The sequence below is a fragment of the Larimichthys crocea genome, chromosome XVIII (assembly GCF_000972845.2).
Source record: "Larimichthys crocea isolate SSNF chromosome XVIII, L_crocea_2.0, whole genome shotgun sequence".
NCBI lineage: Eukaryota > Metazoa > Chordata > Actinopteri > Sciaenidae > Larimichthys > Larimichthys crocea.
This window is the reverse complement of record NC_040028.1, coordinates 4760869-4787318: the sequence shown is the minus strand read 5'-3', so window position 1 is coordinate 4787318 and position 26450 is coordinate 4760869. Positions and strand designations below refer to the sequence as shown.

Here is a 26450-nt window from a genome sequence, read left to right as displayed (position 1 = left end):
TGAATTTTCTAATTTAGTGAAGCAGATTATCCTAATTTGTAGGCTAATGCTAATTAGCTTTATCGAGGCCATCGCTCACTGTTATTGTTATGTCTCTCTACCAAAGCACACTCTCTCTCTCTAATCATCGGTCACAAATCAAATTAAACTTCTTCATGTTTATATTTTGCGAGTCAGACTCAGATTTAGAAGCTGGTACATGAAATAAACGTGAGAACACACACACACAGACATTTCAGGCTGTCTGTGGAGGTTTGGCCGATCTGAGTGTCTGATTGGCTTGTGGAACGTGACGTGGGACTCCGTTTTCCCAAAAGTTGGATCTGGCTCAACTTCTCTTCCAGACGCCGGCGACATTTTTTGCTGCAGCGCCTGCATTGCGGGCTGCCGGTGCGGAAATGCACGACCCCCACTGAAATGAAGTGAAAAACACCGCCGGCATCTGGTTTGCCTGTCCCTGTCTGAACACCCACTTAGTGGCATCTAGTGGTGAAATTGCAGATTGCAACTACTGAATACCCCTCACGTTACCTTTCCCTTTGAACACATAGGAGAAGCTTAGGTTTGTCTGGGTTACGGTAGAAACAAGGTGGTTGAACATGGCAGACTGGAGACCCAGGACCCACTCCCTCAGTAGAATATAAAAGGCTCAATTTATTTAACAGTTAAATGATTATTATATTTTGTCCCAATAGATCCATCTAAAAGTTACACACTGAACCTTTAAAGTAAATGTTTGAATGCACTTTTCATTCACTGCATCAATGATGCTTCTTTTACCACTGGAAATATCTTTGCTTTGTTAACTGAGGAACATCCACATCATGGTGCTTCCACTGACCACCGTCACTCTTGATTTTAAAGTCTGTGTAAAGGCAATTTTTGAGATTTCTTTCAAATTACATTAAATACACTACTCAAAAAAATTAAAGGAACACTTTTTATTCAGAGTATAGCATCAAGTCAGTTCAACTTCTGGGATATTGATCCGCTTAGGTAAGTAGCTGGGGGGGTTGTTTATCATTTTCATCTGTTTTGGTGTAAATTAAATTAACAACAGGTACACTAGAGGGGCAACAATAAGACGACCCCCAAAACAGGAATGGTTTTACAGGTGGAGGCTGCTGACAATTTTTCCCTGCTCATCTTTTCTGACCAATTTCTCATTAGTTTTGCATTTGGCTCAGTATCACTACTGGTAGCATGGTGCAGTACCTGGACCCTACAGAGGTTGCACAGGTAGTCCAACTCTTCCAGGGTAGGACATCAATATGGGCCATTGCCAGAAAGTTTGCAGAGTCTCCCAGCACAGTCTCAAGAGCATGGGGAGACCTGGACAGGGCAGTAGAAGGTCCTTAACCCATCAGCAGGACTAGTATCTGCTCCTTTGTGCAAGGAGGAACAGGATGAGCACTGCCAGAGCCCTGCAAAATGACCTATAGGAGGCCACTAGTGTGAATGTCTCTGACCAATCAGAAACAGACTTCATGAGTGTGGCCTGAGCAGCGCCGGTCCTGGCCACATTTGCGCCCTGGGCTTTTTCGGGCGTTCGTGCGCCCCCCACGGAGAATGCGCCCTGGGCGGCCGCCCACATTGCCCATAGCTAGGACCGGCCCTGGGCCTGAGGGCCCGACATTCTGTACTGGACCCTGTGCTCACTGCCTGGCACCATGCAGCTCAACTTGCATTTGCCACAGAACACCAGAATTGGCAGGTCTGCCGCTGGTGCTCTGTGCTTTCACAGATGAGAGCAGGTTCAACCTGAGCACATGTGATAGACGTGAACAGGTCTGGAGACGCTGTGGAGAATGTTATGCTGCCTGCAACATCATTCAGCATGACCGGTTTGGTGGTGGGTCAGTGATGGTCTGGGGAGGCATATCCCTGGAAGGATGCACAGACCTCTACAGGTTAGACAATGGAACCCTGACTGTGATTAGGTATCACTATGAAATCTTTGTACCCATTGTCAGACCCTACACTGTTGCAGTGAGTTCCTCCTGGTGCACGACAATGCCCAGCCTCATGTGGCGAGAGTATGCAGGCAGTTTCTGGAGGATGAAGGAATTGATACCATTGACTGGCCCCTATGCTCGACTGACCTAAATCCAATAGAACACCTCTTGGTGATTATGTTTTGGTCCATCCGATGTCGTAAGGTTGCACCTCAGACTGTCCAGGAGCTCAGTGATGCCCTGGTTCAGATCTGTGAGATCCCCCAGGACACCATTGTCGTCTCAATAGGAGCATGCCCCGACGTTGTCAGGCATGCATACGAGCACGTGGAGGCCATACAAACTACTGAGTACCATTATGAGTTGCTACAAATACATTTTGGCTAAATGGACTAGCCTGCCACATAATTTTTTTGCTTTGATTTTGGGAATGTCTTTGAATTCAGCCCTCTGTAGGTTGATAGTTTTCATTTCCATTAATGATGTGGCATTCTTTCGTTCCTAACACATTACCCAATCCATATCAGGAAAAATATCCAGCGTGATTTCTTTTCCTGTTGAGATCTGATGTGTTCCTTTAATTTGCATTGTATATTGGAAAATAGTTGATTAAAACATGAAAAGACTTTGAATTAAATATTACTGAAATGTGGAGCTAGAGGTTAAAATAGTTTTTTACCAGTTTTCCATCCTGGATTTTTTGGGCGGTGACACGATGACACACTGAGGCCACCGTGAGCATACCCCTGTACCCCTAGCAGAGAGATAGAGAATGTTTCAAAGTAAGTCATGTCATTTTCTGAACTCATCTGACACGTTTCAGTCGCTTCAAATTTCCTTCTTGACTGCTCCCATGGGTGGGTGTGGCTTCATCACATTCAGCAGACACGCCCTCACAATCCTGGAGCTGAAAATACGGATCATATTTACCCGACTGATCATTTTTCCTGATTTTGACACCCAAATTCATAAACTTATTGATATTTTTAATCATTCAAATTTGGCTGGGTGGTTAATAACATTTTATCCTTTGGTCAGACAAACTCAGAACACATTTACTTTAACTTAACACAGACGTTAAACTAGTAGGGTAACATAGGAAGGATGGAAACATTGACATTTCTTCTTCAGTAAAGAAAATCCTTAATTAATTTATCATAAATATTCAGGAGTTTTGGATTCGATCTTCTTTTCCATTTTCAATAACATACAGTCATGACCACCACTTTTCAGAACAAAGAAGCTTACCGTTTACTTTTACGTCTCCTCTCTAGGGACTAGCTTGAACTCAAGGCCACATGAGGTTCTCCTCAATTTTAGAGTATCCATCCAATGCTTTAATGCCTAATTTTCACTTCCCAGAAGTTTGGCTGCAGCAGTATTTCACCCATTTTTTTTCCATTCATTGCCTTTCAAGTGTGATGGATTGAATTTTATTTCCAACTGTTTCTAGCCTAAATTCAACACAGTTACTGAGAACAGTGTTCCAAGAAAATAGAACACATAAAATTTTTATTTGCCTCTGTATTATCTCTGCTAAGAAAGTGGCTGCAAATGTCACTTGGAGATGGAGTTGAACTGGCATCATGCAAGAAGATTTTAAGAAATTTTAACCTCAAATTTGAAAATGTTACTAAAAATAAATGCAAAATTAAACTTTCAACTGTAACCTGAATGCAATGTAATATGTGTGGCTATTCTTCCTACAGTGCAGAGCATCCTTGATCTGAATAAAACAACATTTGTCTTCTACAGCATCAGAATTGTGGCAAATCATAGATGAGATTTATTGTCTTCATATTCAGCTACATTAATTAAAGATGGCAGTAATTATCAAACTGAAAACACTTTTACAGAGGAAAATCATTTTAATCAGTGTGTATAAAAATAATAATTCAAGAAACCAACAGTACAGGAAGTGTCAACACCAATCAAGTCACTTCTTGTAAAACTCAGCGGTTGTTAACAGCCAACCCCTGTTCATCACTTTGAAATCATAAAAAAAAAAAAAAAAAAGATAATATACATTTCAGGGAGTCATAATTTGGCTCATCATTTATATACATTCTGACATAATCACAGTTCTGACAAGACTTCACTGATGTGAAGCCCTTTTTCTGCTTGTTTCTTCATAATGGAGGCGACTGAAGGGAAAATGAGTATTTATCATGGTGGTTACATTTTTGACAACTTGTTATATTCAGTGTTTACATTTTTATTTTTGTAAAAGCATAAAGTGAGGGAATTCACTAGCTTTTGGTGTGATTGTACTTTGAATCTCACTCTGCTAGATGCTTTTCAAAAAATAAAAATAAAATGCATATAAGATTTTATGTCACATCTCCATCTACAAAATCCAACAACGTTACAATTTAAGCTGAACTCTGATGTCACGTGACTTGTCTGACGGTGTGGACATGTTTCTGTGTAAGGCGTTCTGAATCGCTGTTTAAAGTGAGTGTATCTAAGTCTGAGAGCTTTAGCATGAAGAGCTGTGAGAGCTGAAATGATTTAAAGATGTGCAGATTCCTGACGTTTGGACAGCATGTGGAAACACAGCAGGCGGGGCCAGGTGAAGACAGAACAACATGCAGGTAAAATCCCTCCAAACAGTGACAGACAGTGAAAAACAGAATAGTGTTACCTCTTGTGTGAGTACCAGGCAGGTGGAGTTGGTGTTTGCTACATAATGATTGCTTGAAAGACGAGGACAGGATTGTTTTCAAAGTTTAGTTCAATACATCTGATTTGCAGGTGCCCTGATGGGGGACATCCTCCAGTCTGGTAGTCCAAGTTCGATTTAAACTACTTTTGTGAAAACACCAAGCAAAACAGAGCTAACTGTGCAAATAAAATTAGTGAGACTGGAAAACATAAACTCATTTAAACAACTGAGGCGAGGGGAAAAGAACAATTTGATAATTCTACTTTTCACCATCACGCGAATTTTCATCCTTCCTGGCACGTGAGCCCTTAAGAACAAAGCCATGAGTGCAACATCAGTGGTTTAAACAAAGAGTGAATATCAGAGAAGACCGAGCAGAAAAAAACAGACCAGAAACAAAATACAATACAGCAAAATACACAAGACAGTTAGTACAGAGGGAGAATATTGTTTGTGATCCTACAATAATTGTTATCAAATAATTAATTGTTTAATATATCAAGGTCCAAGCGATATTTGTTTGTTTTTGTGCAACCAAAGATTTAAAACTAAAAAGTATTAATTCTCACATTTGAGAAAATTAAAATTGTTAATGTTTGGCATACTTTGATAAACGAATAACTCAAATTATCAATCAACTGGAGAAAAAAAAAAGTTGTTGCAGATTAAGTGATTAATTGTCTCTGTGCTACTTTTAACAAGGTTCGTGACAAAAAACTCACAAGGCTGGTAGAAGCACATATATACCCTGCTGCCCTACAGACAAACTATAAAGTGAGAAATTACTCACTACTCGAAACTTCCTGCAAAGAAACAGAAAAGCGAGTGGGTGGGATTTTTGTGATGCAGATATCTGACGTCATGTTACATCGTTAATGCTGAGCAGGAGTACGTCAACAGTCCGTTTCACCTTAAACCCACGCAAACACACTGTGTAGATTTAAAGCTCAAAGGAATATTAAGCATTTTGGAAAAAATGCTCTCCTGCCATGAGTTAGACAGACACGTCTGTGTGTTTAACATGAAGCTGAAGCTCGTCTACCAGCACTGTTACAGCTCAAACTGACATGCTATGCAAGTTGTGGTTTTACAGGGACTTCCTGTCTTTATGCTAGACCAACTGTTTCCCAGCTGTAGTTTCATATTTAGCATATAAATGTGAGAGCGGTGTATTGGCTCATCTAACTCATGGCAAAAAGGTGTGATTCTCCAAAGTGTGATATAAAGTTACCTAGCGAGCCAACATAAAGTGACATTAACAGTTGCACTAGGAGCAGTGTTTTGGAATATCTAGGCCATCATTCTTCTCCCCCAGGGATTTCCGATTGCGGAGATGATGAAGAGGTTATGACAGTGTACCAGGTGGGAATTTCCAACTTCCACCCTCACCCATAGTCTCTGCCGTCCAGCGTGGTCTGGTACAGAATGAAACAGTGTGGAAATCCAGACAGACGTAATCATCCGTCTCAGTCCAGCATTTGAAAAGTCTGACAACGATCTGAGACGTGGGTGAGAACGTTTGATATGACCACACCCCGGAAAAGCCTTTGAGCGACTGTCAGGCTTGACACGATACATCTCATTATTTAGAGATGTTTGACGAAATTGCTGAATAGGAACTCTTGGCGTAAGGCATAAGCCAGAAACCATACCAGATCCACAAATAGTCTGTGGTGAGTAACAACGACCGCTCTCCAGGCCACACGCTGCTGAATGTGGGCTGTGACTGTTAATTTTGTCCTTTTGGCAGAGACAGAACGTAAGGAGAGTTTCCCTCCACTAAGGTTCACAGCCTTAAGACGAGGTTAGGAGTTCAGACCGCATGGGCAACAAGACGTCCATAAATGGCCAACATTTTGACAGGCTGACACCAGCTCGTCATCCCCAGCATGGAGGTCCGATCGGTCTCCTGTCACAGACCAGAAGACTGGGAGGGATGGTAGGGCCCATTCACCTAAAGTGGAGGAAGAAAATTCGAGGTTAACACAGATCACAGGAGCCAGAGTTTGAACATCATATGGTGAATGTCAAACAAAATATTTAAAAGTAGCCAAATAATAGATTTAAATGATTTAAGAAGGGGTGCTACATAGTACATGTACAGTACTTATAATGTACGCTGCTATAGCAGATTCATGGTCATCAATTTTCTACTCTAGTTCGTCTTTTTGTTGTCACTGTCAGTGAGTATTTCCTGAAAATTTTTCAAATTAAAAGCTTTGCATGAATGGGATGGAGCTGCTGGAAGAGCTTTCATATGATTTGTGGATGCAGGAAGAATTTCATGGACTGCACTAGAATGTCAAACTAGACGTGAGTGGCATTAATTAAATGCAAAGAAATTGTGTTTTTGGGAGAAAATCACTTGATGGGCATAACTGATGGAGGCAGTGCTGCTAAAATCTCTAAACGTGGTCTGACTAAACAGCAAGCATCAGCAGAGGTTTAAAACCAGATTGGATTAATAAAACACCTGTCTCCTTCTGCACTTGAGTAACAGTACAGGAAGTGTGAACACCAATCAAGTAAGGTCACTATTTGGGAACCTACAGTAACTGAGTCAACTGTTTAAGAAAAATGAACGACAGCTCTTTAGGAAGGACTCTGCCCCCCCTCTGGAGCCAATCAGTAACACAAAATGTCACAGCAGTGATACAATTAGTCTGCAACAGGTTGATAAATTATTTGTGGTGGTCAACCAGGGAGGGAGGTGAGTGGCTCAGCATTGTGAATCTGCTGCCATCAGCTGTCCAGATAACTAAAGCTGATGTGAAAACACGGGTTTTTCTATAAATTCGAGCGGGGTAGTCCGTTTTGGCTGCGCCGGGGTGGTGTAGCGACCTGCAGCAGAGAAGTTGAGCTAGACAAAATAATAAAGTGAAGTCCCTCTGGTGAAGTGTCAAGTTCCGTTACAGGTGAACGCTTCAACCACTGCTAAATGTACAATACAAACATCTGGCTTCATGATTTTGTTAAATGTAAACAAGTGGCAACCCTCTGTAGTTGTGAAGTGAGGCCAATGCCAAAGTACCAAAAACTGCAGTTTCTCGAACGTCCACTACAGACCAAGTCAATCTCCCTAAGCCCCCATATGACAGGTATTTGCTGTAACAGACGGCTTCTTTGGGCACCCAGACATCATTTGGTCTGCCTCAGATCCGCCGATAATCCACGTCTTTGCCGATATTTCAAATAGCTGGGAGGTGGAAAAGGCAGGACTGCCAACATGGCACCGACCAGTGCCGCATATTTTGAGCTTCAAAACTCAGAAACCCATTGGTGATGTCATGCATGCACTGTCCAGTCTGTACACTGTCAGTGGATGTGATCAGCATTTTTTCATTGTAATGAACCGCTGATTCAGGTGAGTTAGTTGTCCTAGTTAGCAGTAGCTCCAGACTGAACTATCTGAATGAAATAGTGAAACTGTAAAAGACTAAATGTCAAACTTTACTGACACAACATAGGTTTTTCCACTGTGATGAAAATTCAATGGACTATAGTTTACAGTTTTCCTCCATTACTTTAGCCAAAACAGTTCAAATCAAGTAGAATTTATTATTTCACAGAAAATTCATCTTTCAGTGCCGGTCACTTAAGGACATTGAGTAGACCATGAACGTGTTCAACAACAAATGTCACAATGATCAATAATCTCGCATTTTTCTGTTCTGCTTCACATCTGGTAAACACGCTTTCAACAGTCCAGTTTCAAAGTTTTAAATTTTCAAGGACAACATAGATTATTTCCAGAATATCTGGCGTTTTTGTTGTTTTTTTAAAGATTTTTTTTTGCCTTTTCAAGCTTTTATTTTTGACAGAGACCGCTGAAGTGACAGATGGGGAACGACATGCAGCAAAGGGCCGCAGGTCAGATTCAGGCTGCTGCTGAGCCTTCGTACATGGGGCAAATGCTCTGCCAACTGAGCTAATCGACACCCTGAATATTTGGTCAATTTCCAGGTGTTTCCACACATTTCCAGGCTTCTCAGGCACGTGGGAACCCTTGATTATGACTACAGACAGTGTTACAATACTAATTTAATTAAGAGAGGTGAGCTGGTTTTTCTTTAAAAACATCATCTTCGGGGTTTTGTACCTTTGAATGGGAGGCATTCAGCAAAGTGGAAGTAATCGTGGTTTTTATGTTTTCAGTGTATTTTTCAGCAAAGCTACAATTAGCTGTGCTTAGAGGTAACTTAAGCTCACCTGTTATTCTGTCACACTGCTTATCAGTGTTCCTTCTGATGTATTATACCATAGTATAACACTGTGTGTTTGTAATGGAGGACTGTGTAAGGTCTGAACATTCAAGGTCCTAACATACAGCTTTAAATTGGCAATTAATGCAAAACATTGATTATAGCTCATACATGTTCTATTTTTATAAATGTTTTTAAATCAGGGAACTGATGATCTGATGTGGTGTGTGTATTGTAACAGGCTACATTCTAGTCAACAAAAGGAGTCACTATTTCCTGGACTGCACCAGCGCTGTAATTCAGCCCAGCAGAGCAAACTCTTTCTGCGTAATGGCAACACGCGGGTGTTGATCTGAATGTTATTGCCCAGTTCAATGGCTGGCTTGAGAGGCGAAAAGGGGAAACGCACCGTACTACAGCCTGAGAGGGGGCCAGGCCACTGCGGTAAATTCTCTGCAACAGACTGAAGCTGACCTAAAAATAAGTTCCTGTAGACAGAGTGAGGCCATAGGGGACACCAAATACATGAACTGAAACAATGACACTGAGATTTAAGTTTAAGAAGGACTGACAGCTTTAATCGGATGGTTTTGATACTAACCACTTGTCATGCAACAGCTTTAACCTCTAACTCTGTTTGCCCCCACATGACCAACAAAGACATGTAATGTATGTAATTTCACTGTGTCCCTACAGTGTCTCCCATATAAACGTCAGAGTAAATATGGCTGGAAAGAGTTACCTTGCTGGAGCACACAGAGCCTCATGTTCATTTGTTTATGGAACATTCACAGTGAGTCTAAAATTATGGTACGGTGTAATGAAACATGCCTCTTCTGTCCCTGCATTATGTCAAAAACTTTCACCCCACATGCCTGTAGGCCTCTTTAACAGCAGACCGGCTGCATAGACGAGTGCAATGCACACTGTCGCACATCACCCCCTATTGCTTTTGTTTTTCATGTAGTTCTGGTTAGTGCTTTCAAACGTTTAATCCTTAATGAGGCAATTCTTGCATGCTTTCAACACCAACTGTCAACTGTCTAAAGCACCTCCAGCAACAACAATCTGTCCTCAATCCGTCGTGGGTGCATTTACACCTGTATTAACATGTGTTCAAGCACTATCTGATTGCTATCCAATATTGGTGTAAAGGGTGTCATTTATATATCAACAATCCAACACAAAATCAAATCCTAACTGTAATGATTTATTCTGGTGTGTGGGAAATCAGACAGGGTGGCCTAGCAAAATACTATAAAAGCTGCACTACACTACCATCAGTAAGACAGATCTGGTTTGTGGACTTTCCATTTGCTAGTATAGAGTCCAAGGGACTAAAATTGGTTCATTTCAAAGAGGTTGGTACAACACTATGGAACAAGTTTAAATAAACTGCAGCAGAGTAGACAAGCTAACCTTCTCGGATGGTGTATGTGGTTTCTACAGTGCTGTGAACTGTCCTCAATATTCAAATGAAACCTCTTGATGCCAAATGGTGTCCTGACATCTTTGTTTCATATTTTTCACTGTCAAAGTCATTTCATGAAACCTCACGCTATATAATAAAAGAATCCAAAACATGACATGAGCTAAAGGTTACTGCTGAACTGGGCCGAATAACTCTCAATCCTCATCCAGGACCGAATATTCAATGAGGGAAAAGGCTTTTATCAGCCAACACAAACTAAAGTCAAAATACAGTCAGATGCAAGCCAATCACAGATCAGAGTCCAAACATGCTCACTCGATCTTTTTTATGCGTCAAAAGAACTGGGCATGAAAACGTAACCGATGTCTTAATTTGACATACTTCCTTTTGAACAGCTGGCTTGAAGGCAGAACTCTTACAGGCCCAAGTCTGGTATTCTGATCATTTATTCAGTCCCTTCTTTTCTTCAAACGAACTTGCAAGACTTTCTGACAGGTCACTGCATGAGAGTAGAGCTGGTAAAGCGGTTCTAAGTACAGAACTACCTCGTTTTACAGAACCAGGGCCGTGCGTCAAAGCTCATGATACCCATGATTTCATTCAGTTATCTTCACATCAAATACTGCATATCAAAGAGAAATCAGCTGCTGCCATACTGGACAAAATCACTTTAATTGAGTTTGCAGGCAAACTGATTAATAGGTGTCATTTATAGTAAATGCACGCACACAATAAACAGGTCATTAGCTGATTGTTACTCCATTTCCGACTTCACTGCTTTACGTAAGCATGACGAGAAACAGACTTTGATGTTTTTTTTATTTTTAGAAGTTTTTTCCATCTCTGCTGTTTTTCCTCCTTCAGAAACAGCTGATGAATAGGGCACGGACTAAAATGCACACATGTGTAAAACTCATTTCAGTGTTTAGATTTGGCATGTGAGGACACAGGGAAATCAGCGGGAGGTGAGGTTTCCATTAAAACACAATAAGCCGAAGAGCCGATGTGAGGCTGTGCAGCATGTAACTTAAAACGCAGCCACGTGTCTCTTGCAACCTGCGAAATAAAGACTGAAAGAAGTGGCACAGACAGAAATGCACAAATATATTTAAGGAAGTCACTGATCATAGGTCTTAGCTGCAATATGTATCTTTTCCAAATTAAAACACATAATTTGTTTCAAATTTAAGACAGTAATTGGATATTTTGGCTTGTATTCAGGATAATCCATAGCCCAAACTTAATTGTATGCTATGTTACCTGTGCAGGCTGAAAAGCATTGACCTAAACACCCTGAAAATGTTTGCACAACATCTTCTGTGACCTACCAGTGAGGTTCCTGCAACATTCATGGACAGGCTAAACCTGACCCTTGGGTGGTCCATTTGTTTAAAGCAGAAAAGTACTGCACTCCTTCATGCTATTGCTATAGTTAGTAATCTCACAAGTTGTTTAGGTACCCCATTGAGAATAGACTAAGATGGTTATAGATTATGTGCCAATGAGCTCTGTGTGTGTGCTATGGATTAATCTATCTCACTGTATATTTGTGTGAGTTTTACTGCTTACCCGTGCGTCATACTCTAGAACAAACGGAGGGATGTCAATCTGCTCAGGCTTGATGCAGGTGAAGAGCTGATGCAGGTTGTCCAAGTAGCGAACCTTTTCCTTCATCCCCGATACACTAAAGGTGGTGAAGAACCATGTTGAGACCTGGAAAGACCCAGTGACAATTTGAGAAAGAGATTCAAAAAAAGTTGGGACTGTGTAAAATATAAAAATATCCCATGGGACATGACTTCCATGATTACCAAAAACTGTATGAAATGTGGACGCAGCCAACACACTACAGTTTTCCAAAGGGTTTCCGAGCCCAAGTAGAAATACCCTTTATATAAACATGTTGGTTTTGTAATGCAGTGCTGTCTGAGGGGTCGAAGGTCACAGGCTATTGGTTTTCTGCCTTGCCCCCCACAGTTTTTCATGTGGTGAACCTCACCCCACCCCTTTAGAAGATGCTTCTTTCATACCCATGATCATGATACTATCATCTGTTACTAATTAACCTATTTTTTTAATTTTTTCAACTGCTTTCTCAGTATTTTGTTGCCCTGTTCCAACTTTTTGGGGGATTTTAATCAGTTTAAACATTACATATATTGTCTAACTTTTTTGGAATTAGGGTTTTAAATCTGGATTTTAGTTTACATTAATGTGATATTAATCTTGCCACAACCAAGAACAATGAAACTGAACTAGAATAAGTAATGAACCTTTAATGATCCTCGAGGGAAAGTTTGGCCATTGTAGCAGAACGCACTGCAATTCCAGTAAACAACAAAGAAACAGATATAAACCACAAAGCACTTAGAGAGTGCATATCTCTGCCAAGGTTGAAGATTTAATTTTGCATCCAAAAACAAAACGTGATGGATGTTCATATTGTTTTGGATCACATATATTCTTGGGAATATTACAGCTTTGTTCAAGGAAAAACTTAATATAAATAAGATAGGCAGACGTACATACAACTGACCATTTTAAAATGAGTCAGTGAGTAAGAGTCTTTTGTGAAGTAGGACACAATTAAAAAGGCATTAAGTATTAGTGCGGTTTTACATATCGGTTTTAAAAGGTCACCCAAATGTTTTACCAGATGTGATGAAGATGGGGTGAAATGTGGTACACATCCTAATGGAAATGACACTTTGGCTGCCGCTTTAAGCTAAAACAAACAGTTACAAATTCAGTTGAAATCTGTGAAATGTGTGATCAATCAGTAAATAAAGAGAATGTCCCCAACGCTTCTCAAAACTACTTTTATTACTACAAGACACTGTCTTACCTTGGAGCGAAATGTGGGATGTACAAAGTAGAAGGCCTTTAAATTCTTTTTAAACCTGCAATAACACAAAGCAGAAAACATCATCAACAATACTTTAAAGCTAGCGATGACTCAATGTTCCTTAAATAGAACAGAGAAGAAAAACAGAAGTTGTGTGAAATTGATGACTACAGCAAAGATGAGGTAAAAACAATTCTTATTCTGAAAGAGAATACAAGATGTGGTGTGTGAAGTCGTTGTAGCTGTGCCCAAAAAACACAACCTCAAAGACAATCAGCTCCAGGTCATTTATTAGCATGGAAACATTAACCACCTCATGACAGTTTGACTTTGATTCTGTGTTTTTTCATTTTTTTTATTAAGGTGCCAATCAGGTCTCCCTCCTGGCAAAAAAGATTGGTTTAATTTGTTGTTACGCCTTTAAGTCAAACCTCACAAGGATGCCAAGCTCATAACTCTTGAACTCTTGAAGTCCAACTAAGTTTAATTCTATTTGTTCACACCAAAAGCACACACACAAATACTTTCAAGTTCATCAGTTTGGTCACTAAGGGAGTGACATTCAGTCAGTTTACTGCTGAGTGGTGATGAATGATGAGTTTCTATAAAAAGTTGACAACAGAGAGGACATGGAGTGATCTGGAAGAAATTCAGCCAGTCATGCAGCACACTAACTTCTATATATGTGCAGTGTGTGGAAACATATTGATGTCAATGTATTTGTTAATAAGAGCTCACGATTGACTCTGTATAGTAGATCAGTAAATGATTTAAAAGCATGGCGAACAGACATTTTATTCTCATCTGATCAACAATGATGACATGGTTTATATCAGGTCGGGAACCTATGGCTCGCGAGCCAGATGTGGCTCTTTTGATAGCAATATGCAGTCTTGAAAACTACTTTGTCTGTTTAAAAATTCATTTTAACTCATTACGAATAGTTTCTGAAGTGTCTGTGCTGTGTTTTAGTCCATGCTGGACAGAGCCTTGGCCGGGCATCTCTCTCTCCCCCTCCCTCGGAGAGAGCCCGGTGGTCTCCTTTGCGCCCAGCCTTCGACAAGTCACATTAATGTTATGAAGTATTTTATTTATTATTGGTTAGCTTCAGTATAGCAACATTATTAAAAAGAATAAATTTGGAGACTTATTATACTCTCATGGAAATACATTTTAAAATATGTGGCTTTCATGGCTCTCTCAGCCAAAAAGGTTCCCGACCCCTGGTTTATATGAATTATTAAAGGTCTTATGTTTGTTCCATACTCAAGAAATATAACAACACATCAACTCCCTGAATGTTAAAGATATTCAGAGTAAATCTTTTTTTTCCTTTTTTGGGTCCCTAATACATGCACAGTATTTATTCCACATTATTGTCCAAAAATCATCTAAAACACATCAGTGAGTCACACTGTTACATCAGCAGACATGTTCCTTCATTACCATGAACACACAGTCTCATAAATTATAGACTCACTAGCACCAAACGTGGATTAATTTGCAGCTGTAAAGTGTAACTCTTGCTAAAAACTACAGTTCCCAGATGTTTTAGGAAATTGCATTTACAATTTAGGAGTGTATTTTTATGAAACTATAATATATAATAATATATAATAAAAATTGAAACTATTAATTTGTGATCTGCCTTTAAAAAATGATCCTTTATTATTGATGAAACTTTATTTTCATGAAAATATGAAATTCATGGCTTGATTTAGGACTTAACATATTTTAGGGAGAGCTTAGATTAAAATAAAACATATCTGGTGCATGAGAGTGGCCAAGTAAGGGATGACTTCTTTATTGAGAGAAACAGGGTCTAAAGCTGAGGCCAGAGAGTATTCACTTTGCTGTTTAAGTGGCCTTGATCAACTGAATGAACCCCACATCTCCGCAGCTGACTTGATTCTCCATTTGCAATTGATCAAACCATCCATACTGTATATGTTCAATTATTGAATGGACAAAAGTCTGTATTTGTCAAATGTAAGTGACTCCAACAATCATCAATAGCTGTTATTCAACCCACTTATGATCAATGATTTTATCAGCTTGGTGGGGTATTTTTTAAAGGAGTGGTTATCTCTGTCTGTAGGGTTCATCCCAAGTTATATAACATTTGGGTGGATTGTTATTCTAATTAGTAAGGGCATTCATGGTTCCCAGATAATTATTGTAATTGTCTGAGGTTCCGTGTTTACTCATTTCCACCAGTGCCACCATGATGTCATGATCCATCATTTTGAGACAAGAATCTACTGTGAGTAAAAAAATAATAGGAGGGTTTCCATGGATTTCCTCCAGACCCTTCCTTTGGCCCTAAGCGTAGATTGACTTTGTACACAAGATATCAAAATTCAAATGTGTGTTAGTGTGATATTCTGTATTGGATGATGGATTAATGTGAAGTGTACTGTACAACACTGAACTGATCAGAACTAATCAGATGACAGAACCACCTTTACTAAACTAGTCCGTAAAGGTGAGCCCAAACAGCCGGCAAATGAAACTCATTTTACTCACTTGTCTCCATGATCTCATACCCTGAGCTCATAACCAGAGGTGACGATTGGAATAGAGAGGTAAATTGAAAGCGTCACCTACAGAAAAAGCTCTTTTACCACGACAATCTGGATCAACGCAGCCAAACCCACAGATGGTACACCATCACCTGTAAATCTCCTTAAACCTTACGATCACTAATGTCAAGGATGCTGATCTTGAACTCCTTCACATGAGATGGCAACCAGCAGGGAGCAATACACCATTAATTGGCAGTAGTAGCATGAATTAAGAACTGGAGGTGCCGACCCTAATCCAAACCACTTCACCCTCGGCTGCAAACCTCACCAGTGTGTGCTGGAGGTCACAGTCCAATGAAACAAGAAAACCACATCATTGGCAAAAATCAGAGATGCAATCCTGAGGTCACCAAGCCAGTATAAGCCGGTGATTTCCCAATAGTAATTGGTTGCTCACTCTTAGCTTCCATGTTTTAAAGATGGAACCTCCAGTCACAAGTAACTGTCCAACTCTAACCCTGTTCAGAAAAACCACGGTGGCTCAACAATACCCAGAGCCTCAGGGTGATTCTCTGACACCAGAAAAACAAAGTATCATAAACTGTAATTACAAACTGATCACTAAGCAGTTATACTCAAATTTCTGACCGACTTTTATAAATAGATCATCTACAGTCTACCCAGCACTGGTAGTAGAGACTTGGCTGTATATTTCATGGCAGTACACTGACAATGACCTGCCACATTTGCAACCGTTTGCATTGTCATGCCACACACACACATAGTGGTGGTCTGGCTAGGGTAAGCTGCATCTGGTCACAAAACATGGGAAACTTAAACTCATGACGTGAGGATTCTGCTCTGTTTTAGTGAAGGGACAGAAATAATGATCAACCTCACAAGCTCATCTGTCTCATGAAGAAAGTCATCAACATCTCCCCACTTGGTCAGACAGTTTTGGAAAATGTCATGTTCATGTTTGGTTTTAGTCTGCTGGGTTAGATTGTCTGGAGCCAAAATGCATCTGCAGCAAATCAATAGCTCGCCGCTTTGAACGTGCTGGACATGCCAGGCCAGGGTTCGTGGTTCAATCGCCTGTGTAGACTGACACTGTCTCGCCGAGCCAGTAAGCAAGCAAGCAGTAACTGCTTGAGAGGGAAACTGAGAAGAATTGCTTCAGAATTAGTCACACAATGTGACAAAATGTTGGGACATAAGTAGAAGCTGTAAGCCTTTACTAACATTTACAGTTCAAAGTTGTGTTTATATGAAATGTGATCCCTAAACATGATCTGAAGCACAAATAATTTTGTACTGCTTGCACTGCAGAGTAGAGTAGGCAGAGCAAGTACCAGAGGAAAGGGTTTGATTTCTTCTGAGACTGCCTGACCCCAAGATGTTGTAAAAGGTGCATGATATAAACCATCCCCTGAAAAACTAAAAGTCAGTCATGAAATAAAGAAAAAAGATAACTGCTCACAAAATCAGAGAAAGATACTTAGCTTAGATCATTGCTAAATGACAAACCTTTTAGTAGAAACATGTGTTCTCAAATTGTTCCCTACAGTCAAAAATTGAACATTATAAAAATCAGCTGCTTGGTGCAGTCAAACCATCCCTGATTGCAATCCGTCTTCAATCTTCTCACAATAAGGTTGCCTGAGCCAAAGCTAAAAGTTTTCAGAGGTTGTGGAACTTGTGCATTTTGAGGTAATTAGCATAACCCCCTGAGCTGCACCTCAGATGAATCAGCAAAGTGGTTACTGAACTGGGTTTCCCTGTTCCAATAAAAGGGGAAACTGTATGAAGGGATCTTCATTTATATTCAAAGTCTGAATGGGGCATTTTATCTGGTGCTTGTTTCATTTGCTCTCTCAGTTGTCTACTGTGTGACGGAAATATAGCACCTAACTAGCACATGGCTTTGGCAGCCTCTGCATGACAAATTTATCACTAAGAATGAACGGGCAAACATCAGCAATATGTTCCTACATTTCATCGTCTTGTAGAAAACTTTAGGGTCTGAACTTTCCAGACAGAAAAAGGTTAAGAAAGGTGTGGTGACACCAGCTGAATAACCACTCTCACAAAGTAATGAATAGAGGAACACGAGGGTTGAAAGGTGCATAATGACTGCATGGAGTTTCCCACTGACACAGGAAGCTTGTTTGGTTGCGGTTGCTAAAAACTAGAGAGACGCTAAAAGTTGAATGAACCCATCGAGCCCTGGAGTTTCTCTCTAATGTTTTCCACGTTAGAAAGCTAGAATAAGAATTTTTTTTTTTTAAGATGACAGTATATTCTACATGTTTTTCCTGCTTTGTGCTTTCCTGCCTTTGTGCTGATGTTGAAGAATGCCATACAATAACTTGTGTGTAAGGCAGTGAATCAAACTATGTTGTGTGTGTAATTGGTATGTAATTTAATTATGCTTCATTACACTGTTAAAAGTTAAAAGTTGAAACAGGAAGTCTGGAAACTATCACAAAAGACATTTTTACTGTTTGTGTGCAGCTTCTTTTTTTTGGTCATTGAAATTACCTTGACCTGGGGGGTTGTTTAAAACCAGTCTGGTCATCTGACCGCTTGTGTTTCTTTCCCCATCAGATGTCCTATAAAACCTAAGATGACATTTTTCCATGATTGCACTGTTGAACCAGATATCTCAGGCGCCATTTGAAACACATTTTTCAGCAATTCAGCCTGGCATACTTTGTAAGTAGGTTCAAATAATGCTTGGCTGCACACAGTGTTAAAAACAATGGATTCCTCACAGGGCTCAAAGTACTGTATTACTTTACAGTAGATAATACAGAACCGTGGCTCTACTCTGATGGCCAGATGACCTGTAAACAACTCCGGTGTTCATTTAAAGGATGTGGCTCCTTTTCAGCTTTATGAAAATACTCATCCATGGTGAACCAAAACAGAGTGATGCAGTGTTAGGCTGGTATTGATACAACACCTGACCACACGTGTGGAATATTTGATGTGATAATGAGGTGTATGTGATGACAGCACACTCACAGACAACATCTGTCTCTGTGACAAACTATCATCCATGTGTTGATCTTAAGATAAATAGGAATATTTTTCTCGCATGTCTTTTAATATGACACAGGCTCTATCCTGTATGCATCAAGAATAAGACATCTTGTTTGTGTATGGTTCAGATTTCATTTCAGATGAGTAAATCCTATGTGAGTTTCTACATTCTACAGCAGTTCTTCAGTGTGAGATGTGATGAGGTGAACCACTGAAAACAGTTTCTTTCACAAACAAACATAATGTCTGACATTGGTGTTGTGAGTTATTCCTATGAAAGGCTCATCCAGAGCAACAAGGATCTGCTTTAAAAACTTTGAACCCTCTGATTAAGGCTGAGTCATGGCCAATACATCACCCCGAGAACACACTCCAGGTTTGGGTTTCCTGTTCCAAATATGGCCGCCAGATTTCCAAAACCCACAGTGATACAAAAACGTTTCACAGCTCGTTTTGCTTTTCCAAAATTCAAAATGTTATAACCTTGGCGGTGTCACACTGTAGCACGAACAATGTATCTGAACTTCAATGCAGCTGCAGATGTCAGCACAGCGAGGGGAGGGAGGGGGGAGAGCCAAAGGAAGGTCACATGAATGCGAATATGTGAAATGACAGCTAAGCCTCACAGAAGACGTTGCATTTTACAAACATTTTGAGATCCATCGTTAGGCTTTTCATTGATGTGGCAATGCACTTTGACATTTGAAGTTATTACACCTGGACTTAGTGTCTTATTACTATAAACAGAGAAACAACAAAAATACCAGGGAGCTGTCGAAGCCTCTCTGACCTCGGTTCCATCTGAAGTAGTTCTCAGACTTCCCGTGTCATTTCTTAAGAAAATCCCCCACGCTCTATGTTTGATATGCAGTTCTGGCTAAAAGAGCGAAGATGTAGCTGGCCAGCTGAGTTAGCCAGATGACTGCAAACACACAGCAGAAAACATTAAAGTTGTGCTCTTGGGGGTGTGTGAGATAAAAACAATAACAGCTCCAGAGTTTTCTTGTGTGTGACAGAGGGATAAGACAAAACTGAGAAGACAGTATAACAAAGAGAAGTCAGCTCATGTCAGTCATGTAATTAGCCTTCCATTTGAGTAAAAAAAAAATAAAAAAAATCTCATTTTGGATCAAAGCACCTCATCAAGTAAACTGGGATGATGTAGGAATATCTATGAAATGTAACATATCCCAGCATGCCTTTGGTGTGAGGTTTAGATCATGCTCACTTGACTTTTTGCACTAATGCATCCCTCAAACAGGAAGTTACTAAAGATATCAGTTATTGGCTCAGTTTAACAGGGAGTGTAAAATGTTGGACTGACTTGGTGTCAACAATGTCGTAGAGGTTCTTGAGGAAGTCCGAGTCCAGGTGGTTGTGCTCGCCTGTCAGTGTGTGGAAGTAAACCATCACATACTCCTTCGCTGTGATGTGGTCCATTACATGGATGAAGTAGAGCAGGGCCTGCGCACACAAACACAGATCAACCATTTTTCTAAAAAGATATCATTACATTCATTCTTCATTTGGTGTTTTGATGATGGTGGTGGCGAGGCTAACAAATCGGTCCAAAATCATCAACATCATAAGTGTTCAACTGAGTCGAGATCCGGTGACTGCGAAAGGCCGTAGCATCTGATTCACATCATTCCGTTGAGTGAGCCCTTGCAGCTTATACACTGCATCTGCATTCATCATGTTATTCCACTTATTTATTCAGGTTTTTCCTATTTGACACCCATCTGTATGTGCACACACACAAAATACATTTGACCAGTTTGCACGCATCCATGTGCACATGTGAATACATCAAAGGACACATACACACATATGCTCAAAACATGCATGAAACAGAGGTATGCAGACACATGAGCACAACCATACTGGCCACAGTGCTCACGAACATACAGATGAAGTCAAGCCTGACTGACGAACCTTAATAAAATCATTTTATTTTGAAATAAGATTTTATTACCTTTTCCAGGTCGATAAGCGTCACTGGGATGTTTCGTCCCACCAGTACCATCACTGTCCTGCCACACATGTCCACACCTGGGACACACACAATATTTAAATGGACCAACACACAGATTCAGACAGAAACACAAGCAGGTGAAATATGCTAAAAAGAGTGTTACTGTATGACATCTTTACTGCATTTCATGTTGATGTACTTTGGCTTTCTATAGGTGGTGCTCTTCTCTTTTACTTTTCAGCCATGATCACTGTTATCACTTCCTGTGGTGACCAAGTTCTGTCTGATCTTCATCGATCAAATGTTTGCTTTCCAAGATAACGGAAGCATGGTTTAATGTAGAAACAGTTGGTGCATTATGAAATAATTTATCATTCATAAAAAAGGAAAAATTCATTCATTGCTTTCAGGTTGTCAAATCTGAGGATCTGCTGCTTTTTTTTTTCTTTTTTTTTTGCAGATTTGCTTCAGGGTACACCCTGGACAAGTCGGCAACTCATCACAGAGCAGATAAAGACAAACAAGGGCTGAAAAACTGCAAATATTTAAATCTGAAAATGTTCAATTTAGAGCCGCAACAAGTAGACTGGAAAAAAACAATTATCTAACAATTTGATGATCAGTTAACAGTTAATAGTCATTTATTAAGCAAACAGTCTCAGGTTCACTCTTGATACCAGGATTTATTAGAGTATCTTGTTTTCAGACAAAACAGCTCTTGAATTTTGGACTCTGGGAACTTGTGATGGGTACTAAATGATTAATCAATTAATGGGAAAGAGATGGATGAGATGGACTGACTGTGAAAATGACTGCTAGTTGCAGCCTAATTTATGTGCAATAATATAATGACACAGGCCCTCACCCACCCCCCCCTCTTGCAAATCAAAACCTGTCCCCACAAAGGAAACAACAACAACATTACTTTGGAAAAGACTTACATCGCATGTGTATCTGATGATGTTGATTTTGTGTTTGTATTCTGCGGCGCATGTGAAATTCTTCCGAGGGCTGTGTTTTGTTTAAGCTGGTTTTTATTTGTGTTCTCTGTGTCCAATGTACCCAACTTACTGTTTTTCATAGAGGAGAATACAATCCTCTCATTCCTGTAGCACGGCTATAAAAGGCAAACACATGGTGTTCATGTAAAAAACAGCAGCATGCACCGGCATACAGCTTGTATGTAGGCTGCAGAATCATGATTTGTCATTGCTTCTTTACTTGAACATACTCAGTTCTTCCTGCCGCCTTACACTTTAGATGTAGAAACATTATTTTAACTGCGAAATGAACAATAAACTTACGACTGACTTTTTCTGCTTGGATACTAATGAGCCTGTTTTGAACACAAAGTGGTAATCCTCCCATATCGCATCATATCAAAATAGAAAAGTAATCTGCCTTGTGATGTGGGTTGCTGTGATAAATATTCATATGTTTATTTATTATCATTTGAGAACACAGTGATACAGTGGTGGATAAAAACTGAGGCCTCTAGTCATTATCACACAGCAATTAAGCACAATAGGAAACAGAAATCGTCTTTCAAAAAAGAGAGTACATTAATTACATAATTTGTATGCATTTTTTTATTATTATTATTTATGTATATGTATGTTCATGTGGGTTTAAACATTTCAAATATCATTTTTATCCTGAGGTCATAATCACATCTGATAGCAATGTGGTTAAACTGTATATTAGCACTGCCTCCTACTGGTAATGACATTTAATTGCGCCTTATAACAGCTATGACTTGGAAAATGGATAACTGTAAATAAAATCATTTTGACGCTACACTGTCATGTGACAGGTGTCTGTCATTCCCACTTTGCACCCTGTTCGTCTGTTTCTGCACTGTGTAACTTTGTGCTCTGGGTACGTACGTGGGAAGTACGTAATGCTTTGCAGCACCAAGTCACACACCACCAACTACTTAATGACAGATGGCGATCTGGGCTTCTTGCTGTTGGACTAGCACATAATATTAGCTGGTTGTGATGCTGATGTTGTGTTGTTGCACTTGCTTGATGTTTGGCTGTTAGTAAAGTTTTCTCTAGTAATTTAGTAATGCAATCATAACATATACACATGCACAACTGTCCATATTTGCGACAGAGTTACTGCACTCAGAATTTAATGTTGCTTTAACACATACCAGTTTGATATAAGGCTTTCAGTGCAGCGACGTCTGACAGATCCTCTGCTCTAGCCCGACACAGCCAGCGATTGTAACTGCATGAAAGAAACACACACAGAAATGGAGGTAATTTACGGTTCACGGTTACAAGGATGCAACACACAACATATAATATAGACTGGACTGTTGCCTCTCTAAACTTCATGATTATGGGACATAAAAAATGTACAATTTTAAAGGCAGGAAGGCAACTTAGTGATTAATGTGTGACAGCTGTAAATAATCTCTGCTATGACTGCAGGAATGCACAGTTCATGCGGTGAAGTCATTGTGTAAGTCAAACAGCTTTAAATAATCATTTGAAATTTGATCATCATAAAATAAATCTAAACTACTTTAATTCGACTTCATAAAGAAGACTCCTGTTTGATGCTACAGTACATCTGCGATTTCCTCTAGAGTCTGACAGTTGCCTCTTCTGGATAACCTTGGCAGTGACACCAATATATTATCACAAGCATTTCTTTTTGCATTGTATACCAGAAAAGACTGTTAGCATATTGGCGCATATTGGAAGTCATACACGCCATAACAATATATCTGCGATATATCAATCGAGCCATAACTCCCCGTGTCTGCTCCCTGTCACTGCTGTCAATAAAGGGAGAGATGTAAACGCTAGTGTTAATGCTAATGTTGCTAATGAGACTTGTTTAACAGTTTTTACATTGTGTGTTCCAGCTATTTTAGAATTTGGTTGGACCCGTACTTCCTCTGGTGTTGTTTCTGCATGGCTGCCTCCGACATCTGGCCCTGCAGGATCTGTTTCCGCTGTTTGTCCACGTCACCCTCCATCCGAGCGAAGGCGTGATTCCCTACCTGACCCAGGTCTGACTCCAGGCTCTCCTCTTCAGAATCATCTGCACACACAAGCAGGTGATGACTAATTATTTACCTGTTATTTACTTTACTAAGTATAATAATAGATTCATTATGGTAGAATACACAGGAGGTATGGTAAAGTGTGATGCACATGGGACAAATATTGGAGAATATTTAACTTTGTGGTGTGATCATTGAAACACATTGGTGCTCCCATTAGAAAAACACACAAAAAGGAGACTATAACCACGTTTTATAGAATATAACCATATTTTTCACCAAAATTCTTCTGTATTACAACATTTGCATGAGCTTACTCGCCTGTCCTTATTTGACTTCACTGCATGCATGAAATTATTTGTGTGTGTGTTTGTGAAAAAGCTGCCAGTGAGGTCATAAACTCAGAAGACTTCAGAATTCAGACTCAGACTGTGGCCACATGTACGCCCATATGCATGTTCACTCATTTTATCTATGTCCAAATGGGCACGAGTGTCTGTTAGTGTGTATACATCAGCCTGTTGTTGTTGGGTTTCAATCTCAGGCGGCCTGCTTGCTTTGGATCAACACACTGAAGCCACATCTCGCCTCTTTGAAGCACCATGCCAGTAGTCATCGAACTAGAGGTCAATGGAGGTAACAGGCTCAAGGCAGAAACCACAAACAGTTTTTGGTGAACAGGATTGTGAAAGTAACACCAATCCATGTGTGAGGAACTAATATTTAGACAAAGTGCAAACAAAAGCTTAGGTTGTTTAAATATAAAAAGGTCATACAAAATACTGCTCAAATGAGGGATGAGGGATAAAGGCCTAAAAGGCAGTGTGAATTGAGTGTCAGTGTTTTTGTGATGTTATTTGCATTTTTATTTTCTCTGCAACAGAGATGGACATGGACATGCAGTCATATAACTATTGGATATAAGTGTTGGCTCTTTCTCAATCCCTCCATGACTACAGCAAAAAGAATGTCTTTCCTCATTTGGTACTGGCAAGATGACCATTTTGATTCTATCATCAAGCACCAAGTGTACAGATGGTCGAGGGGTTTAAGAAGCTGATTGTGACATTGCAACATTCCCAGTTTGAGTCTTTTTCATAGATTGTATATATAAAACATGGAATTCATATCTATGACATCACCCACAGGTTTCTAAGGAGCAACTGTGAAGCTCAGAGTGAGGTGATCCTGGACGCTGCCATCTTAGCAGTCCTCCTAAAATTTGCACATGTAATGGCATCCAGCTGCCAATCAAAGTATATATATTATTTTAGTAGGCGAATTATATACAAATTCAGACTCCGTACAGTTGTCATGAACAGGGAAATTAGCTAGAGACCAAATCTGTTTTTTGTACCAGGCTGTAAACATGTTTATTTCTGCTGTGAAGTTGGGACATTTTACCATGGGGACTTATGGTGTCACTCCACCTCCGTCTCCCATGATGCTCTAAATTATAATCAGGAGGATTGGGAGAAAACATGGTGGACCAGTATTGTTGTGGGATGATTATTGTGGGTTGACTTGTGGTCTCTGTGTCCTTATATAAGCACAAACATACTCACTTTGTTAATGGACAGAAGTCTACAGTAAACAGTACAGTCTTACCTACCTCAGTAAAATAGCGATTAAAATGGCAAACTTAGCAGGCTGCAAACCAAGTACTCTAAAGGAACTGATATTCTGTGCAGGTGATCAGAGGAAGTGTACACATATCCTGCCAGGATCCCCTCACCTGGTCATCCAACATCAGTGGACTATCCTATATTTTTCAACTTCCAGACTGAAAGTTAACCCTGCTCTGCCCCTGATGGCACACTACAAATCTTAACTAAAGAACTAATTACAACAATGTCTTGAGAGGGGAAAAAATGGAATTTCATCTGGAGACAAATATAAAAATCATGTCCAACCTGAATCCAGAACAACTAAATAACACAGTCTGCTCTTTGTTAGTCGGTTGGCGACTCTCTGGTCACCAACTGAAATGCTTTGTAATACGCAGATGGAAAAACATGAAGTCCTCCAGAAAGGCACGGCTCGCTGAATGAGTGAGAGTGTTGCACAAGTAAGTGTGTGTGAGTGTGTGAGGGTACTAGTGTAGGCTGAAGGATCAAGGCATGTTCCACTGACCCGGTCACAAATTATTGTGCTCCACTGCTCTTCCATGTCCTTTGGCTGGCTCACTGACTGACTGAACATGTTGTCGTCAGAGTTTAGTTGTTGTCCTGACCTTTATCTTTGGGCTGTATTCTGTTTAACTTGATGGTCGACTAATCGTACCGGACAAGTGACTGACTGGTTGCCTAAACAGCCAGTTGGCTGGCAACCGTGTGGCGTGTTTGCTGATTTATTGGTTACTGGACTGACAGGTGGTTAAAGCAATGACAGCATAAATAAAAAACGGGTAGTTAGCCAAAGGACTAACTGACAGATTGAGTGATCAGCTGGTTAAGTCTCTAGCCAGACTGAAAAAACAAACAAAACAATGTAAACAGGAAAAGCTTCAGCTTATTAACTTGTTAAAAATGGATGCTCTGTCTTAAATGTACAGCTGACACCTCAGTTAAGTGTGAAGTGCCTCAAACTGAAATAAAATCCTCGGGTGAGATGAGTGAGGACAGAAATGGAAAGGAATCAAATGTTAAATTGTGCCTGTGTGTGTTTATTTTGCTGACGGTCATAAAGAAACACCGATTGATCTTGGACTGTTTTTTATTGACACGAGAAGAGTGCGATTCCAAGATTAAAAGGTCAAACTCTTGAAAGAAATGATGCCTTCCT

General features: G+C 40.0%; 1 protein-coding gene across 2 annotated transcripts in view; it reads right to left on the bottom strand.

Moving 5' to 3' along the window:
• Positions 1–3803: 3803 nt before the first annotated feature.
• The window catches only part of gdap2 (ganglioside induced differentiation associated protein 2), a 31742-nt gene continuing 9095 nt past the window's right edge, over positions 3804–26450 (bottom strand). Inside the window, exons 8-14 of one of the 2 annotated variants that reach the window (XM_010734039.3) lie at positions 23554–23704; positions 22803–22879; positions 20645–20721; positions 19994–20133; positions 13100–13154; positions 11824–11967; positions 3804–6574 (exon numbers count right to left, since the gene is read on the bottom strand). In XM_010734039.3, coding sequence (XP_010732341.1) covers positions 6533–6574; positions 11824–11967; positions 13100–13154; positions 19994–20133; positions 20645–20721; positions 22803–22879; positions 23554–23704 — 686 coding nt within the window. In that variant the 3' untranslated portion in view covers positions 3804–6532. Of the gene's footprint in view, positions 6575–11078; positions 11325–11823; positions 11968–13099; positions 13155–19993; positions 20134–20644; positions 20722–22802; positions 22880–23553; positions 23705–26450 lie in introns of those variants that run through there. The other variant, XM_027290858.1, reaches the window with a different exon arrangement.